Genomic DNA, 20071 nt, shown 5'->3' with positions numbered 1-20071 from the left:
TTCTAAATGAATCTCTTACTTCACTCAGTCATATTCTCATTCAATCCAAGTTCCATGAAACATGCAGAGTATCAATCCCTAGGATTCCAACATCATCCCATCACTTTCCTGCATAGAACCCATCAGTGAATCCTGCTACTCTTGGGATAAAAATCTGAGCTCCTTAGCATGACCTGTGAGACTCTCTTCACCTCACAAGCTTTGTCATCTCTTGTCCTTTCCTGAAGCCTCTTTCCCAACACATTAAAATGCCACCACATTGAACCTATTAATCACAAATTTCTAGGCCTTTGCAGGTGCTTTCCAGAACCTAGTTCAGACACCATGTTCTCCTAGGAAGGCTACTTTGAAGCCAACACACATGTTCTAAGAAATTTATGTGACTTACACATCAGAAGAATTTTGAGGATTAGTTGGCTGAAAAAAGTCTTAGGAAACTTACTGGAAACTCTTGTTTCAGTCTGGCTGGTTGCCTTTTTAATACTCTTAAGAAAAAAATATCCCAGCAAGGAGGCCAGCTGCAGTGGCACACACCTATAATCCTAGCTACCGGGGAGGCTGAGGCAGGAGGATCTCCAATGTGAGGCTAGCCTGGATAACACAGCAAGACCCTGTCTCTTGTAAGAAAAGTAATGGGGCTTTAGCTGTAGCTCAGTAGTAGAGCACATACTCACGGACCTCAATTCAATCCCCAACATTTCCCTGTTCCCCCCACCCACCCATCAAATCCCAAGGGATTACTTTTTCTCAGTCTTTAAATTAAGCAGTGGTCCTTCACGTTGACTGCACTTTAGAATCACCTTGGCAGCTTTTCAGTTTTTCTGATGCTTTGCCCCTTTACCCAGAAATTATGTTTGTTTGAGGTGGGGTCTAGGAATAAATATTTTTAAATGTATCCTAGGGTGAGAACCACTGCATTCTCGATGCCACAGCAGTCCCACCTGGTTTTTATACAAATATTTTCTTCCCAGCCTAATATTAACTACAGGCTTCCTCACTTATTGTTAATCACAATCTGGAAAATCCTCCTAGAGAAACTTTCCTACCTGTGCATCAGGGGCCAGCTTTAGCAGCAATACAATGATATTTTGATAGCCATGTTTCTGAATTGTGCCTTTCTTCCCCTCTTAGTCCAAATTCAGGAAGAGACAACAAGGCATTTTAACCCTTCACTCCCAACAAAGAGGAAGAGATTAAATTCAATTGAGTAAAGTAGCGGTTCTTATCCAGGGACAATTCCACCCTTGGGGACCTTTGGCAGTATGTGGAGACATTTTTGGTTGTAACAACTGGGAGATGCTGCTCTCCACAGGTAGGTAGAAGCTCACTAAATGCGCTACCATGCACAGGGATGTCACTGATCGTCCTAGGATGCACAGGGCCGTTCCCAACCCTTGGCCCCAGCTATTGCAAAGAATTATCCAACTGAAGATGTCAGCAGTGTTGGGGTTGAGGAGTGCTGATGGAGACATGACTCTGCCTTCTAGCTTTAAAATACATTTGTCAATGACTAGCTGGGGAAGAGTCCTTGAACGGTATGAGAGACTGGAGTGAAGTGGGCAGATGAATGTTGGTTTTGGAAAGAAAGAAAGAGTGGACGCAGACATAAAGAAAGGCTCAGGTGGAGGTGGGTACGCTGAAGGAAACATGCTGTGGAGGTTGTCTCTCGACCAGTTCTCTAGTAGTCATTCTCTAACATGATCTCTGGACCAGCCGCATCAGAAGCATCTGAGAACGTGTTAGAAATGCCAATCCTCAGGCCTCCCCCTAAATCGACTGCATCATAGACTCCAGGGATGGGATTCAGCAATCTGTGTTTTCACAAGCCCTCCAGGTGGTTCTGATGTTGCTGAAATGGACAAGACCGTACTAGATCACACGCGGACCTTATCTCAATGTCTGTTGTGGTTTGGCACATTTAATGCCCTCGGGAGTCACTTTCATTATTGAGAGTAGCAGGGTTGAGGGAACTGTAATCAGAGAGTTTATGGCGAGAGCCAGCTGGTCTTGCAGGGGAAATGAGCTGGAGGTAATGCTTCCTGACAAGTCCATTTAGTGATTTTATTCTTTCATGGGATAGCTGTCATAAAGTGTTTTAAATGCCAGTGCAATCAGGCATGGGGTGGTCAACAACAGCAATGCCGGGCACAGATTTTATAGCCAAGGGAAAGGCAAGGGGGTGGGGATGTAAGTCAATTGCTGAAAAAGTTCTGAGGATCAGAATCTAAGAGGATGGCCCTTTCTTTCCTCACACACTTGGAGACTTAATTGAATCCTGTTTGTCTCACTCACACCGCCCCCCCCCCCCCCCCCGCCCCAACCAACTCCCTCTCCTGATTTATTCCTTTGAAAATCTCATGGCTTAAAGGTAAGCCGGGATTTATCATTCTTAGCCCTGGACTTGGTCGGTGCTTCTTTCGGAGACTGTTCAAAGGAATTCAAGTACCAACCCAGGAACTTGTGCCAGTCAAATGCGAGGAACTTGACATTTGGAAAGTCCACACAGCTGCTTTCTTTCCCATTTCTTTTCTGAAAAAAAAAAAAATTCAGTCCCCTTTGTCCTCCGAAATCTCTGCTTGTGAAAGCCAGCTATGGCCAAGATTCTGTTTCTTCTTTTTGTGACTATCCTTCTGGCCCCTCATTCCCAAAGGAGTTTTTTTTTTTATTTTTATTTTTTTTCATGTTGGCTTCTTCCCATCAAGACTTTTCCCTTCTTTCCTTTCTTTATTGTAACCTGGGGTTGGTGGAGAGAAATAAAATTTGATCTAATGGGGAAAAAATATGTTAGGAGGGGATATGATGAGAAAGAGGCTCAATGGGAGTTGAATAAGCTAATTAGAAAACACAGCAATGAGGAAAATAAATTTTCTATGATTAATTTAGACCTGCCTTAAATGAAAGAAGGTGTTCCAGCCAATAGTGATGTGATAGAAATATTGACCTAATGAGTAGATCATTATATGCAAGGGTAAGAATAGATAGAAGAGAGGGGTATTTTTCTAGGGGTCCAAATTACCAAAATCTGGTAGGATGTCTTCCATAAGATCTGATTGATTTAACTGTAGGCGTCTGCACATATCCATCCATCCATTCATCCATCCATCCATCCATCCATCCATCCTCTCAACAGTTATTTATTAAGAAGCTATAATGTATATAATAAGCACTGTAGGAGCTAAAGATGTACAGGTGAATTAGATAGGGTAATTTCTTTCCCTTGGACCTTGGAACTTATATTTCAGAATATAATGAACTCATATGTCAGAAGAGGAGACAAACCATAAACATGTAAGCAAATAAACAAGATGATTTGCAGATGATGGTAAGCGCTATGAGGAGATTAGGAGGGTGGTAACTTGGAGAAGAACTGGAGAAATGCAAGCATGAACAAACTTTGGGAAGACATCTCTGAGTGGCTGAGTTTTGAGCTGACAATCTGAAAGTTAAGAATGTGCCAACTTTGCAGAGATAGGGAGAAGGTGTAGGGATAGGAACTTCTAGCAGCATCTAGAAATGTGAACTGAGTGGGCTACTTGAGCCTGCTAAGAAAATTATCCATAACCTGGAATTCATTCCACAAGTAAAACTGCAAGTCCTTTAATGCTACACTGAAGTTGTGTTTCACAGGCCCTCCCAGTGATGATGTATTTTCCTGCTAGAGTGTACCATTGCTTTGTTCTGCTATTTGCCATTTATTAACTAAAATCTCAGACTCTGTAATATCATACATGTTAAACTATATGTTCGTGTATGTATATGGGTATATAATGTAATGGTTTTTGTCTGATAGCAAAGATAACCCTGAAGCTTATAGTTTGTTGCCTTGAAGGACAGGAACCAGGTTTGTATCTAGAAATCTTAGTCCTATTTAAAAGAGGAAATGACTATGTAGACTGAATGCTCTTGGAGAACAGTTTTATCATCTCATTGGTTTTCTAATTAGCTAATGAGTTGGATAAAATTTTTGACACATGTTCATTTGGTAGCTCAGTGAGAGTCATGCTTTTTAACTTTTTGAAAATCATACTGTGACAAGACTAACCACAGCACAACTCGGGAGTCTAGAGTCCACAATTAGCTTTAATGAATCCATGAAGTCCTAGAGTTTTCTGCATTTGTAAAAGAAAATATCTTATGAACCTAATCTGACTCTCCAGACTTTTGAGATCCTGAGTCAAAACTGCTTACCAGAGTGGAATCTCTTGAGGCTCCTCATAGGCTTTTGCCCTGAAATGCCCACACTCACCCAGGTAATGTTTTGGTTGCTAATTCTACTTCATTAGTATCCAGATACAGGAAGGGCTTCATGGTATGAAGCATGAGGATTATAGTTTTTGTCAAATCAATGTGAAGTGTATTGGCTTCCTGACTTGGGCCCCTGCTTCTTGCATGAATCAATTCTTTCAGGTCCCATCATGTTTGAGTGATGGACAGAGCTGAGTTCCTGTATCGGTAAGAAGCTAGAGACCAGGTCAGGTGAAAGAGGATCCTGACTGGAATCATCCAGCATGAGAAGCCCTGCAGGCCACTGGAGATGGCATCTCTCTATCTCTTGCTTTCCAGCCTTCAAATAGTGTGGGGCAGAGGTGGGGGTGAGCATCACACTGTCTTCTCTTTATTGAAGATTGTCCAAAAAGCATTTCTGCTCTTTTGTGGCAAGTTCAGGGTTACATAGAAGAAGGTAATTCACATAGTCTCAAAAAGCAAATAATTTCCTAAGAAGTCAACTTGCTCGTCCTTGACATTTGTTTCATGTACTTCACACAAACAAAACCCTGGCCTTCGGTAACCCCTTTCTGGAAGCCCTTTCTAGAAGCACTTTGCAGACAGATGGGGTCTCCTGAGGAGATGCCGATACCTCCTCCAGCTCCTGAGGAAGGCCTCTAGGTTGTTCTCCCAGCCACCAAAGAAAGGGTCATTTCTTTTGGCTTCAAGGACCTTCTGTTTTTAAAAGCTGAGCTTCTCATGTTCAGCTTTGAGGAGCTGAGAAAACTGTCTTCATGTTTTATTTGATGATGTTATTGAAAATAAATACTTTGCAGAAAGAGGTGATCAGAATGGCTGCAGATTCGGATTTATTTTTTCAAGGACATTCCTGTGTAATGTTTAAAATTGCGGGAGGGAAGCTGCATGCTCTGCAAAAGTCAGCTCAATGCAAAGGCCTCTTGAGAAGCCAACCCAGTTTGTGAAAAATCTTCCTATTGATAAGGCTAGGTTAAAAAAACAATTTCAAAAGTGCAGAAATAAAAATCAAGATCTTGAGGCAATGTTTTCAGTTTCAGTGTTAAAAATAATGAAGTAGTTCATGTAAACACAAGAAAGCAAAAAAAAAAAAAAAAAAGTTAATAAATAAATTAAGAGCAACCAGCATAGCCAGTGTCACCAGTTTGGGACATCATTTGAATAAAGCTCTGAGTTCTACTAGTTTGAGTTATTCTACAAAGCTGTATTAGGGGGATTTTTCAAAATTTTTACTCAGGATATTCCTCCCATTTATCATTAAACAACTTCATCCAATCCCCCAGTTTTCCTGAAGCATCTTCCCAATAGCTAGTTACCTATCAATTTCCAGTGCAGAATTGGGCCACAACTAGGTTAAATAATGTGAGGAAACTGCTTCCAGTCACAACTATGGACATTTGTTAGGATGCACGTTCTCTCTACAGGGGAGATGACCATCTAAATGATAAGAGGACTCCCATTTCTACTTTCATCTAGAGAGTTCCCCAGGGCACTAACTAACTACCCAATACTGACAGGCAGACCCTGTCTTGACTCTCAAAAACACAACACGATTGTAGGCAAATTTCACAATCAAATAGTTTGTCCAGGTTGTGCTACCTCTACTATGCTCCTTGGTCATAATGATGGGTCCAAGAAGGACCTGTCCCTCTGCCCACAAGGATTTCTGAAACCAGGGAACTGAGAATCAGAAGTAATCTCTCAAGAGCTGCCGTACCCCCATCCTAGGTTACTGAGAGAGCAGGAGCCATGAGACATATGGCCACCAGATTGAGACAGAAGTCATACATTCCTTTAGGACAACGACAGGTAGCTTCACAAGAGGAGTTTTGAAGTCATGTTAACAGGAAGAAGATTTTTATTTATTTACTTTTTATGGTGGTAAAAAAGTACAGAACATAGAATTTACCATTTTAGCCATTCTTAAATGTTGAGCTCTGTGGCATTCAATGTATTCAACAGTTTGCGGAAACATTACCATACCTATTACCAGAACTTTCCATTTTCCTCAAATCTGTTTTGTTTTGGTTTTCCTTTCTGGGCATCCAAATAGACTAAATGCCCCAGTTCCACTTGCAGCTATGTGGCTTTGTGACTGATTTCTCGTCACTGGAATATAGGCAGCAATGCCAAAGCTATTTGCAGCTAAAACTTCTTGAGAGGCCCTCCTCCATATTGCTCCCTTGGGCCTGTAGGATGTAAATCAAAATGAGACCCTAAGGTATGGATGAGACAGAAGATAAAAGCAAGCTGGGTTCTTGAATCACTTCATAAAGGAGAGGCAGGCATTGATTTGGAAATTTTGCCTTGGATTGTTATATAAGCCACAAACAAACTTCTATTACAGAGGGCTCTTTTTTTTTTTTTTCCAACAGCAGAATGGTTTAATTTACAATAATTATATGGTTCAATGAGGAAATTTAAGCAAAGTGCCTCGCCCAGTTCCTGATACCTGGTAAAAGCTCAGTAAATATAGTTCAGAGCAGAGACAATGGAGCATGAGAGTCCTGGGTTTAAAGTCTGACTGTGCTAACTTAGCTGTGTAATCCTAAGCAATTTTCTAAAATTTGAATTCTTGTAAAATAAGGAGATAATATTAATGAAAAAGAAAGAATTATTAAAATGAAGAGAATGTGTAGTTTTTCTTCTCGGTTCAGAAGCCTCCTTGGTTCTTGCATGATTGAACATTCTTTAAGTTGGTCTGCTCTTCCACTCGGCAATATTGAACGCAGATCTCAGGAGAGGCGGCCTGCTGGACTCCGGGGTGCCATTTACTTAAGTGGAGTCAAGAATCCCTGTGCCATGGTTGACCCAATAGACAGACACTCTGCTGAGTCTGCAATCCTCTTGTAAATTCCTGCACATTTAAGCAGAGTGAACTATGGACAGGCAGCCCTTGATTCCAGAAAATTGAAAAGAAAGCCCTTGAATTTCAATAGATCTCAAGAAAACGTAAGAAGACCATAAACCATCCAATTGTCCCCCCCTCACAATTATAAGGTAGCAGAGAGGGAAGTAAAATTGCTTTCAATTGTCGGAGAATGGAAAGTTCTCTGTTACAGGTGTTTCGAGTAATACCAGAAATAGTTGGTAATGGACTCCTCAATTCCAACTGTCTGTGTTTTGCACCAAGAATCGGCAATTGTTGAAATAACCTAGGGGTTATCTAATGATGGAAGCCCCTTCTATGAATCTGGGGGATGATGGGGTTGAACTGAGGTCGCTGTCAGGGATTGAGATCTGGGGGTTGGAACTGGGACCGGGTTTCTTCCTTTTCAAACAGGAAGAACCAGAAGGTTTGTCAGAGAAAAGCAGCACAAGAGAGGGAGGAAAGGACATAGCAATTAAGTCTAAGTGATCAGAGACAAGATTATAGGCACATAGGGATCCAGGAGTTAAGAGTCATATGGGGCTGAGAGTAACGAGGACAAGGTCCAAGGCAAACTCTAAGAACACATTGAGGAGTCAAATCCACTTGGCAGTTGTGTGTCAGTCTGGTTCAGAGAGTCCAAACCAAAAACCATGCATTTGTGGAGAAAAGATGATTTCATTTCAAGAGGGCTTGGTCACACCTAGGAAGGGAAAGACATGGAGAGCTGAATGTAATTAAAGGAGAAAGGCTAAGGATTTTATATTAGGGCAAGAACAGAGTGTGTGCCTGTGTGTGCGCACACACACACACACACACACACACACACACACACTCTTAACTTTGCAGTAGGTGGCCACAAAAAGAAAAATAAGATGCTGAACTACTTAAGTAGCAGCAAGTTGGTTAAGTCTGCAGAATCAGTAAGAGAACAGTATTGCTCAATGCATGCAAACAGCTTGCACCAGGCTTGTTTATGTGAGTTGTTAAGAAGAGGATGCCAGGGTCACTGGTTTGGGGTTTTGATGCAATAGGGCCCTTTTCTGATTGGCCAGGTGCGCAACTTTGGGAGTGTCAGAAGGCAACTCATGCAAATGGCTGTTTTAAGCCAGTCAGGCATGGCAGCCCAAGAAGGAGGGCAGGAGGATAAGCAAGATAAATGGTGAGTGAAAATGTCATTTGTTGATTGCTAACTTGTATTGGTGTCTCCTCTTGCCCCTTTATTGGCTTCTGGGTTATACTTGCGTCTACTTGGCTGTAGGGAGCTGCTTCTCCTTCCGTTCTGCTATTTCCTTCTGCCTGGTGGTGTCTTATTTGTGCCCACTCCACCATAACCTCAGTTAATAATGGGGGCAAGTGGACACAGAAGCAACTGTTCCCTACCATCTTAGTTCCCTCTTCAAGACACCCGGCTTCCATCAACCCTCCACAGAGGATGCCAGGTGGACTCTGTTTAGGGGAGTCAGCAAGTTACCTATGTGGTTTGCATGTTAGAGGAGGATATGAAAATGGCCCTGTAATATATGTGATGAAATGGTCTCAGGGTCTTATATAGTGTTCTGGCAGAAATTTTCCCCCCAGTACTGGGCACAATTAGGGGACGAATCAATGCTTACTAATGGTGCCCTCCCACCTTCTCTTCTATAAGAACCCCCACCCCAATCTGGAAGAATCTATTCTAAACGTCAGCATTGCATCCTAAAAATATGTACTGGTTCTTAACAATGTGTTGATCAAATCAAAGGAAATGATTAAGACCATATTTCATTCAGTCTAAGAGGTACAGCTTTCTTATGAAGCATACATTGATAAGAAAGCATTATGTTCATTTTATTGATAGCACTTTTTCCTTTAGTTTCATCAGATAGTTAATAGTGTCTCAGGCTTTCTGAATTATGTTACATATAGACAATTTTTCTCTGTTAAGTGTTAATATGATAGTAAATAAAACATTTTGGTTGAAAGAGTTATAGGATATGCTTATCAGGATGATATTATTTTCTAGAAAATGAAATATAACAAAATTAATGTGGCACAACCTGATAAAAGAGCATTAAATCTGGGTTTTTAAGTCCCAGTTTCCTAATCTGTAAAATGAAGGTAATGAAACTTACCTCACAGTGTGGTTAGAAGTAAATGAAATCATGATTTTGATAAACACTTTATTAACTTGGACATTAACTCTAATATGTAATTTCATTAGATTGTTAACATTAAATGTAACACTAAATCTATTTATAAAGTTTTAGAAGACATTTTGCCTGGGGTGATTTGTTTACAGGGTTGCCATAACAATCGAGAATCCTCTCTGAAAGTTTAAGGTATTTAAGTGTGTCTATATCTAATTGCAGGAATGTCAGGCTCAGTAGACATGGCTGAGAAAACAATGAACTCTGACACCTTCAGAATTACTTTAAAAAACTATTCTCTGTCCTCATAGGATTTTATACTTCATTGGCAAATAAGACAAAGATGCCCTCTATCTCTACTACTGCTTAACATGCTGTTGGGTGTACTCGCCCACGCGATTAGAGAAGAGAAATAACTACAGCCACAAGAGATAAGTAAGTAGGGGGAAAAAAACTATCTCTATTTTCAGATAATGTGATTGTATATTTGAAAAGAGCCCCAAGTTAATTAAAAAATTATGATAAACAATAAGAGAACTTGATGAAAGAGCAGTTTAAGAAAACAAAAATCAATGGCCTTTATGTAAGCAAACAATAGTTAGAGGGTCTAATGGAAGACTCCTTTTATAAAAAAATAAATAAACAATTAAATAACCAGCCATAAGCTTAAACATAAATATTCTGAACCTGTAAGACAGAGATATCAAGCATTCTTGCAACATGCAAAAGGACACTTAGACAAATGGAAAGACACACTATGTTTGGGGTAGAAAGACAGTATAAAAATAGCAAATTCTGCCTATTTTACAAATTTAATGCAATCCATATAAAAAATATCATCAGGTCTTTTTTTTCCTAGATAAGATTTTTATAAAGCTAAATAGATATAATAAACAGGTCAAATATCCAGGAAATGCTTAGAAGACAAGGAACACAGAAGTGAAAGGGACTAGTTTTACCAAGTATTAAAGTGCACTATAAGATGATTACCAACAAGAAAAGGGATAGAAGGTGGAAGGATCAGAAATGGAAGATAACTTTCCTAAATATACTTCGTTTTGTAGTTTTGACATTGGAACCACATTACCATTTGTTTTATAATTATAAAAAAATTTAAATCAGAAGAAAAATTGCCCCTAAACAGAAACAAAATGAAAGAAATGAATCTGACAGTTCTGTGGGCCAGAATATGACCTATGGGGAGGAATTATTTCAAGATACATTAAAACATAAGTCAGTATCTGTAGAAAGATATATGCTATGGAGAAAATTGCAAAATTTCATAATTCATGAATTTCAAAAATTCATTCCTTAAAGCAAAGAAACTATTAAACACTTATATTAGGTTTATGTCAAGAGAACTCAAGGGTCAACTTAAAGGGGTTTTCATTGGTCAAATAAGGAACAATTCAATAATTCAGAGAAATAATAACTGAAATAGATTGAAACACTCATGTGAAAAAAAATAAACCTATGAATTCTTAATAATACTAAAGGCACTCTTGCCAGAAGACAGACCCTGAATCTGATCAAGTTTCAACTGCCATTTTTAGGAAACAGAGATTGTGAGAAATGCTACAGGACAAACCAACATAGTTTCTTCATTAACAAAACTGCAGGGAAAAAAAATAAAAGGAGGGACAGACAATGAACCAATTAAAAACAAGACTTCAGAGACATTTCATTCAGATTCAGTGACAGGATCTTGTTTAAATCCTAATTTAAAACAAACAAAAAAAAACAAACAGAAGTATCTAATGTAAGTCACATTATCAAAACTGTATTAGTCAAGGTCCTCATAGTAATGCTTGAGTCTTCAGATTGCTAACAGAAATAAGGTTTCTTCAGCTTCAAATTATCCAATATGGTGTCCACCATATTGGATAATTCCAAATTTTTCTCCCCATTCTAGTAGAGTTCATTGGGTTACAAGATCAGTGTTAATACCAAATATCTATTGTTAGGTCACAAAAACTCCAGGAGCTTTGTTTCAGAACTTAAATCACAAACAAGTAAAAATGCAAGAGTTGAGCCAGGCACGATGGAGCATGCCTGTAATCCCAGCAGCTCAGGAGGCTGAGGCAGGAGGATTGCGAGGTCAAAGGCAGCCTCAGCAACAGCGAGGTGCTAAGCAATTCAGTGAGACCCTGTCTCTAAATAAAATACAAAATAGGCTCAGTGGTCAAGTGCTCCTGAGTCCAACCCCTGGTACCAAAACAAAACAAAACAAAAAAACCAACAACAACAATGCAAGAGTTGAAACACTTTCTAGTATGGAGACTTAGAAAACTTATTAACTTCTTACTACTATTGTTTCTTGCAGTTCATTTTCCCCCCCTGTTTTCTTTCTCACTGCTAAGTTCTGGTAGTTAACTATTGAATGGTTTTCAGTGTCATTTGTTTGAGACAGTTGCTGAGATTTTGGTAGCCAGGCTTACTGACAGTTGAACATTGGACCTTGGATGCAGGATTTAGAATACATGTATATTCTAGGATGCTTATGAATTATAAAGCTATATATTTGTTATAAACATTCTGGTTTTCTGTGTTTGGAAACATGTTTTTCTTACTTTCTTTAAAGATTCATAATTCATGAATTTCAAAAATTCATTCCTTAAAGCAAAGAAACCATTAAACACTTATATTAGGTTTATGTCAAGAGAACTCAAGGGTCTTTTTGAGTGTTTAATTTTTAAATATAAATGTTATGTATTTTAAAGATAAAAAACAAAAAAGAAAAAAGAAAAACAAATAAAACCAATTACTTAATAAATGAGAGAGTTGGGCAAATCTAAATAATGGCAGAATTTAAGGATGTATATTTAATATTTTCAGGCATGTTAATGGTTTTGAGGCTATGTTTATAGAGAGATTCTTTATCCTTTAGCAATATGTACTGAAGCACTTCCAGGTGAGACTTGTTCCAAAATGATCCAGTGGTGGAGAGAGAGATGGGGAAGTGACCACTGAGGGAAGCAGGTGACATAAAACTGGCCCTGATTCAGAGCTGCTGCAGTGTGTGATAGGAGAGGCGGCATCATACTATCTTCCTACTTTCATGTGTGATTAAGTGTTTCCTTTTTTTAAAATATTTTTATTTATTTATTTTTTTTTTAGTTTTTGGTGGACACAACATCTCTATTTGTATGTGGTGCTGAGGATCGAACCCAGGCCGCACGCATGCCAGGCAAGTGTGATAACCGCTTGAGCCACATCCCCAGCCCTAAGTGTTTCCTTAATAAATAAGTTAAAGATCAATTTTGGAAAAGTTATTTGGATATTGTTTTTTTGTTTTCCCATAAAAGAGAAGAACACAATGAAATTACAACAAAAAGTTCTTTAAACTGGGTGTTCGTGCGTATCTTGAATGAATGGAAATTTTTAAAGATATCAAGCCTTGTTGGAACAAAAGCCTAATTGTTAGAATTTTGCTAAGATTTATCATCTACCTTGACAGAGGGTTTTTAAGAAATTTAGTTTCTGGGCTGGGGTTGTGGCTCAGAGGTGGAGCACCAGACTAGCATGTGTGTGGCACTGGGTTTGATCCTCAGCACATTAAAAAAATAAAATAAAGATATTGTGTCCACCTAAAACTAAAAAATAAATATTAAAAAAATGCACTTTCTAATTTTTTGGGGGTGGGAGACGTTGCAGGAGAATGATAGCCACATAGACAGAGTGCTGCCTGACAGTATGTACCACTTCATTTTGGAGAAGGCCTTAGGAGAATTTCACTGTTGTCTTTGTAACAAAATAATCAATAAATACAAATAAAGGGTTATACAGGAGTGTATTTTGTCTTGTGTAAAAGGTGGTTATTTTGAGCAGGTGAACGACAATATCACCTTTGTGGCTTAGTAAACACTAGCATACCCGTGATTATGGGTGTCTCCTCCTCAGAAGAGCCCCATTGACCTCTCTCTGCCTCTCTTGATCCTCCATACATTAATTGCAGAAACAGCTACTGGATATTGACTTGGACCAAGCACGGTGCTAGACGCCTGGATATGTAGTGCACAAACTCGAGTCTACCCTCAAGGAGCAAACTGGAAAGAACCAATTATCACTGGGGACAAAGGCAATGGGCCTTAGGCAATGCATGGGTTGTAATGAAAGGAGCAAAAGTTTACTCCAGGGTTTCTCAAAGGGTGCTCCTAGACCAGCAGTATTAGCATGACCTGGGAACTTGTCAGAAATGAAGATTCTCAGGTCCACAGTGGGCCTCTTGAGTTAGAAACTGGGGGTGAAGCAAAGTATTTTAGAAAGTCCTCCAAGTAATTTGGATGCATCATAAATTGGAAAGCCATCGGTCTATGCCAGTGGTTCTTAACTGAAAATGATTTTACCCTCTGGGGAATATTTATTTAGTAATGTCTGAATATACTTTTGGTTGTCAAACTGATAGAGAAAGTGGGTATTTGCCACAGCGTCTGTGTATGTGTCAAGGGGTAAAATACTACTGGCATCTAGTAGCCAGGGATGCTGCTAAACATATCCAATACACAGGACAGCCCTGAACAGCAAAATCCAAAATGTCAATAATGTAGCTGTTGAGAAACTCTGATTGATCCTTCCTTCCTTTTGTCTTTTGTTTCCTTCCATTCCTCCCTTTCTTTCTTCCTCTCTCATTCTTTCTGTTCTTTCTGTCTCTCTGCTTATCTGCTCATTGTCCCACTTATCCATCCATGATCTTTACTGTCCCTTGTTCCCATAGAGACATTAGCGTATTCAAAAGGCTGCCAAGCACTCCTTTTATATTTTTATTCATTCAGATACAGAAAACCTTTATACATTTAATAACTCCCCATGACAAAACTGATCTGTGGCTAACGGAGGTATTCTTTTATTTCTGACCAAAAGAAGGCATTTTCCTCCCTGGGAATGGGACAGGGCTGCTCAGATCACAGGTGATAATTTCCATGCCATGCCTGAAGCTGTAGCTCTCGGCCATCTTGCATAGGAACTTCCACCTGAAACCCCAACAGCCAGGAATTCTGATTTTTTGAAATGAAACAGTTTTCAGCAGGAGTTGAGTCTTGAGCTACCTTGGCTCCGACAGGAGACATCAGATAGAATGGACTTGCTCCTCAGGAAGATGGAAGTAAATGTGTCCACTGAGAGTTCAACCCAGAAGGGGTTCACACACAATGCGTTCAAACAAAGACATATAAAGTCACCTTAAAGAGGCGAGGACTGACCAACCAGATGAGATTCTAACCTGACGGAAACATGGACAAATCAAAAGAACTTTATCCATCAGAACAAGGTCTGATGGGGTGAAAGGAGTGAGGAGAATGTAAAGTTACAAAGGCAGTCATCTCACCCTTTCTTGGGAACAGGTGCCCTTAAAGGTCAACATGAATGTTTATTCTGCCTGATGATGGACCATTATTCCCATAGTGGAGGTAGATGCCCTGGCTTTCAGAATGTGAAGTCATTGATCGACTCAATTATCTAGCATCCTTGGCTGGGCTTTGGGCTCTAAGTGTCACCTTCTGACAACTGTCTTCCCTATGGTTCACCCACAACAAAATGCCTGGTGAAGCTGATTGACAGCCGACTCTGCTTGATAGTCATGTTTGGCACTGAACATTAATCAACTGGTCTTTCTGGTTCATAGGCACCAGTCTCCAGTGAGTTACTTAATCATCCTGAACTGATAGTATCAACTGTGGGACATTAGAAGCATGGAGGTTCTGGGCTTCCAAGGTAACCAGACCATGGGTCCATGGGACCTTATGGGGGAATATCTCCTGGAATCTGTTTCTGGCATTCGGTCCTTCTTTTTTTTGGTAATTCCTAACCTTCCTAATGCATCTTTTCTTCCAAATTCTGCATTCCCACAGGGCTCAAAAAAAAATTTTTTTTTAAATTTTGGAAAAATGGCCATAATACTTTTCAGCTCCTCCCATCAAGAGGAGCAGTCTATCTTCCTCAGCTTTGAATCTGGAGTAGCCACATGACCTACTTTGGTTTATGGACTATAGAGAAAGTGACCTATGTAAGTTCTGAGCCTAAGTTTCCAAGAGGTCTTGCAGCTTCTGTTTTTGCTTCTTGGAACCCATTATAAGTCCAAGCTAGCCTAAAGAATGATGAGAGCTGCATGGTCCCATCCACTAGTCATTTCAGATGACAACCAGCCAACCTTTAGAAGCAGAGCCAGCCTGCTCATGGGTAGCAAATGCCTCAGAGACTCCAAGCGAGAACCACCTGAGAACCACTTAGATCAGTTCAGTCTAATTTGCTAAAAGCACAGAATCATAAGCTAAACAAATGACTGTTATTTTAAACTACTAAATTGTGGAGTAGCATGTTATGGAAATATTTTTTTTTTCATAACTCCCAATTATAGCCAGAAGTTATTGTCACAGTTTTATTTCTGAGAAGCCATAGGTTTTTATCTCTTGATGTACCACAACTAGGATTTATTTTATTAGTTCATTGTATAAGCTTCAATGACTTTAACAGAAGAAATACTCTCTCTTTCTTCCATTAAGATGCACAAAGGTGGAAGCATTGAATGAATGACTCAGAAATTTTGGGGTTTGTCAACATTTCTATGAGGAGAAAGAGGAAGGTTATTATTTTAAAATTCACATTTCTTGGATAGATTTCTGACCTTCAGCCGGCGATCTGGATCTCCACTGCATAGAGAGTTTACTGATACTTTGAATGATTTCCAGGCTGGGCTTAAGTTATTCATCACAACCTGGGAAAACAAAGAGAGGCATGGTGAGGAGGGGAGAACATGAGTGACATTTTTACATTTCAACATAAAAAACTGCTGGAGAAACCACTGTGAGGCTTATGAAAAGAACAACTGTCTGGCACAGGTGCCTTAAGGGAAACTTGGAGTAGTAAACCTTTTAAGGGTGCTCACTAAGCAGGTCATTTTGGGCAGCACTCCTCTGGTCACTGGCCTGGCTGTTTCATGAATAATGACAATAATGTCATCCAGCATTTAGATACTGAGGATGATCCCTTCCATATCAAAAGGACTGTAATTAAGGAAGTGAGGCTGCTTCTGACCATTGATAAAGGGCCTCCTGTTCTATAGGACTGTCAGGACTGTAGCAGACAGTTCTTTCTCTTGGTGTCAGCAGAGGTAAAGACTTGGTAAAGGTGAAGGGTGTGCAGGACAAGTCTACTGCTAAAGAACTGGGTGATGCTTGAGTCACGTTAGATTGTAAGAGAAGTTTATAGAAGAAAAATTCTAGGAACATTCTGACATAGCTCATCACCATCTCAACTAGAATGTACTGGAAAGGCACAACCAGGCAGCTCTTCAGATTACAAAGTCTATAACATAGTAAAATTATTTTAAAATTAATCATGAACTTGGCCAAATCCTGCCCAAGAGCTCATAAAAACAAAGTCGTATCCTGCCATCATGGTGGTACAAACAATTCAGTTTGGTTCAGCATGCAAAAGGGACTGCTCTGTATTGTCTACTCTTGGGTGGGGTTCCCAGACCAGGTGCTATATCACATGGGGATTAAAGCCAGAAAAGCCTGGGTTCCACCCAGTCCTGCTTGCACTCTCCTAGGTAGGTCTCCTAGGTGATTCTGACGCATAAAATTTGAGAAAGTCAAATGAAATCGTCCATTGATTTTTTCTTCCTATGAACTTTTTTGTTAGTGGAAGTCTTAGTGTTTAAAATAAATAATTCTCTATTCAAATAACATGATTATTTTCTAAATGCATCCCTCTTTCTTCAATTGGATTCCCTAATATAATATGAATTATTGATTATATCATGGGCTCATTATTAAATTTATTTTAAAGTGTTAGAGAAAGAACGTTCCTGTGTGACTTTGTCTTGTCTCCGGATACACTGAGAGTGATCAAAGTGATAGTAAGAAGGAAAATTAGATAAGATTGTTTGGGTTAATTTCAATTTCTCACTTTTTTTTTTAATAAAAATGCTAAAGTGAAAATGTCTCATTGCAGCAGTTTTGAAAAAAATTCATTTATCAAATCAAAATTTCATCTAGATATTCCATCTAAAGTATAAAATCTGTGCATGTGCTTGTGTACACATGTGCCTATCTGCACACATGTGTACTTTTCCCCCAAGAGAATAGTATTTCCTGGCATTTATTTTGTATCTACTGAGTAAACAAGAGGAAAGATCAATGTTTTGTTGCTTGACCCACTGAAAGGCTCTACAAATTCATAGTCTCATAAGAAATCAAAATTTCTTATGAGACTCCATGAACCCTCAGCCTTAAGGTAAGTGAGGGAAGTTCTAGAGATTCTTGGGGATAGGAGAATTTACTCATACCAATAATGAGAACAGGACTGCTATCAGGAGCAGAAGAAAGGAAGATCTTGTGAGAGAAATTCAATAATATATTACACCCATACTTTCTCCCTGGTTGGTTGAAGCCCCTGTTCACTGACTAGAACAAAAGCACAAATGAATAAATTCCACTACTGACTTTGTCCAAAGTTTATTTCTCCCCAAGGTGTACGTCACTAAAGGAATCTTTATATATGAAGGAGACTCTAACTGGTGGTGGTGATGAAGGACCACTTGGGACAACAACTGTGTGAGCTATACTTTAGTCTACTCTCCAGGGGTTAAGTTCCAGAGAATCTCATTGTTCTACAGCATGGACAGATTATTTTTATTCAACTCCACTCATTTATTCATTCTTTCATTAAATATATTTTACAAGATGCTAATGATGTGACAGACGATATCCATAATTAGCCCATCCAAGATTATTTAATTTTTGTCTCCTAAGAACAACAGGAAAATCCTCCCTAGCCCCCAACAACACCTGTAACTCTGTTACTTTAGGAAAACAGAGTTGGATTTAAGGCATGGGGTGGTGAGAATATGGTACTCCCACCATCATCCCATGAAGATCATGGGGTCTCTTCTTTCTTGACCCTGCCACTGGTATATACACACAACAGGATCTTCTCTGAGCTCCAAGTCCTTCACCACAATTATTGCATTTTCTTCTTAGAATTGCACTGCAGAACTTACAAGTAAAAACAACAAATTAAGATCAGGATTGGTTACTGCCTGTGTGTATGAGATGGTGGGTAGTAGGGGTTAGGCTAGGGAGGGATGAGCTTTAGGGTTGTTTTTGCAGAAAGAGGAGGGAGGGTGGGAGAAGGAATCATAGTTGACCCACTGGCTCTTGGGACAGGGCAGTTATTCATATGACAGGTCTGACATCAGTCCAGTGTATGTACTTTTCCTGAAGAAGCAGGTTGACTTCCGAAATTGCAGCGAAGCTCAGAGCTGAACAACCTCAGTGTAAACCTTAGCTTTGCCCCTTGCTCACTGTGAGACCTGGAAAAATTACAAAGTCTCCCCAAAGTTCAGTTTGTTTAACTGTAAAGTGGGGGAGATAATAATAATTCCATCAAGGGATTATCGTGAAGAGCAAGTAAAATAATGCATGCAAATCTCTTAATCGAATGCTTGGTACCTAGTTATCCTCATTAAATGTTAGCTAGTTTTCATATTTTATTAATAAGTTGCTGGCTGTCTCTGTTCAAGATCAACAATGGAAAAGTGGGGCGATAGGGCTCTTCTCACTGAACATATAAATTGAGAATAAAGAAACTAAGCTAAAAAGGCAGAGACCTCTTGAGGGCAGTGCCTATGTACAGACAGTAAGACATAGAAGGTGTCCCTCAAACAGGTCAGTTTATCATCTTAGGAGACAAACGGGCGCAGCTGGAGATGACTCTTCTTACCTCAGTTCGGTGCACCAGCTGCTGAGTGGCATCATCATTCATGCGAAAAATTTCCAGGAATGGGTCAGATTTACTGAAGAAATCCTAAAACAGAGAAATAGAAACAAAATGATTTTTTTTTCCTTTGCATTTAATCCATCCCTGATCCATTAGGAAGAATAACCACCTGGGCCCCTCCCCTGACTTTTCTATTGCCCACATGTGGAATGGAGGGAACGGAGGACAACTCGTCATCTCTTCCTGAATCCTGCTCCTGTTCCACCCACGCTCTCCTCTCCTTGCCCTGAGACAGTGCACAACATCTTTTCTTGCTTTGTTCTTTATCCTTGTGTGTGATCCACCCCTGCCTAGAATAAGCTGCAACTAAACTCCAAGTCCTTCGTGAAATAAGTACTTGGTTGAAATCCAAAGTAATCTTCAAAGATCAGTTCAAACCCCAGTTCCCTGAGAAGCTGTGTATTTGTTGTTTGGAACACATTCATCAGAGTTATCATGGAGTCTGCATCTGATGACGACAATATCTGGATCACCTGTGAGTCTGTTTCTATTATCTGGTTTTGGGTATGCTTTGTTTTGATTAAATACACACCATGTGAGAAAAATTATAAAGGTTTTAGATGAGTCTTTAGTTTCTAGCAAGCAGTTGGAATAGCGGGAGGAGTCCCTTAAATCCAATTGGGATTAAGCTATTCAGAAGTTGGATTTCTTCAGAAGTCTTTAAATAAAAGGCCCAATCTATTTCTGCTTCCTTTTCTCCTTAGGTGTGGTCCCTAGAGTGCTCTAATGGAAAGCCTGAATGTTTGTGAGAGCTGTTCCTCTTTGATAAAGTCCTCCATGCAGGTCTTAGTTGTGAGACTTCCTGCTCTTCTCTTATCTCCACTGTCTCCTGGCTCTAAGTTTTTGTTCAATTTCTCTCCATGCTTTTATTTGCTAATTAGTGAATGTCTGGAGAGGATAATCCACTCAAGGCGGTTGAGCTCTTGCCTTCTCTGAAGAGTCTCTTAGTTGCCCTAAATTTCAGTTATTCTTTCTCAGCCCCAGGAGGCCATCGAAACCTGAGCTCAGTTTCTCTGTTTCTTAGTAGCTATTTTCTGGTGACTTCCCAGGATCT

General features: G+C 39.6%; 1 protein-coding gene across 1 annotated transcript in view; it reads right to left on the bottom strand.

The window, feature by feature from the left end:
- The window catches only part of Cpne4 (copine 4), a 348827-nt gene that overhangs the window by 110602 nt on the left and 218154 nt on the right, over positions 1-20071 (bottom strand). The window contains exons 5-6 of the mRNA XM_027933785.2: positions 18961-19044; positions 15860-15949 (exon numbers count right to left, since the gene is read on the bottom strand). Coding sequence (XP_027789586.2) covers positions 15860-15949; positions 18961-19044 — 174 coding nt within the window. The remainder of the gene's footprint in view (positions 1-15859; positions 15950-18960; positions 19045-20071) is intronic.

This window comes from Marmota flaviventris, chromosome 8 (genome assembly GCF_047511675.1).
Source record: "Marmota flaviventris isolate mMarFla1 chromosome 8, mMarFla1.hap1, whole genome shotgun sequence".
Taxonomy (NCBI): domain Eukaryota; kingdom Metazoa; phylum Chordata; class Mammalia; order Rodentia; family Sciuridae; genus Marmota; species Marmota flaviventris.
Note: the sequence above shows the minus strand (reverse complement) of the source record. Positions and strands in the feature narration are given on the sequence as shown.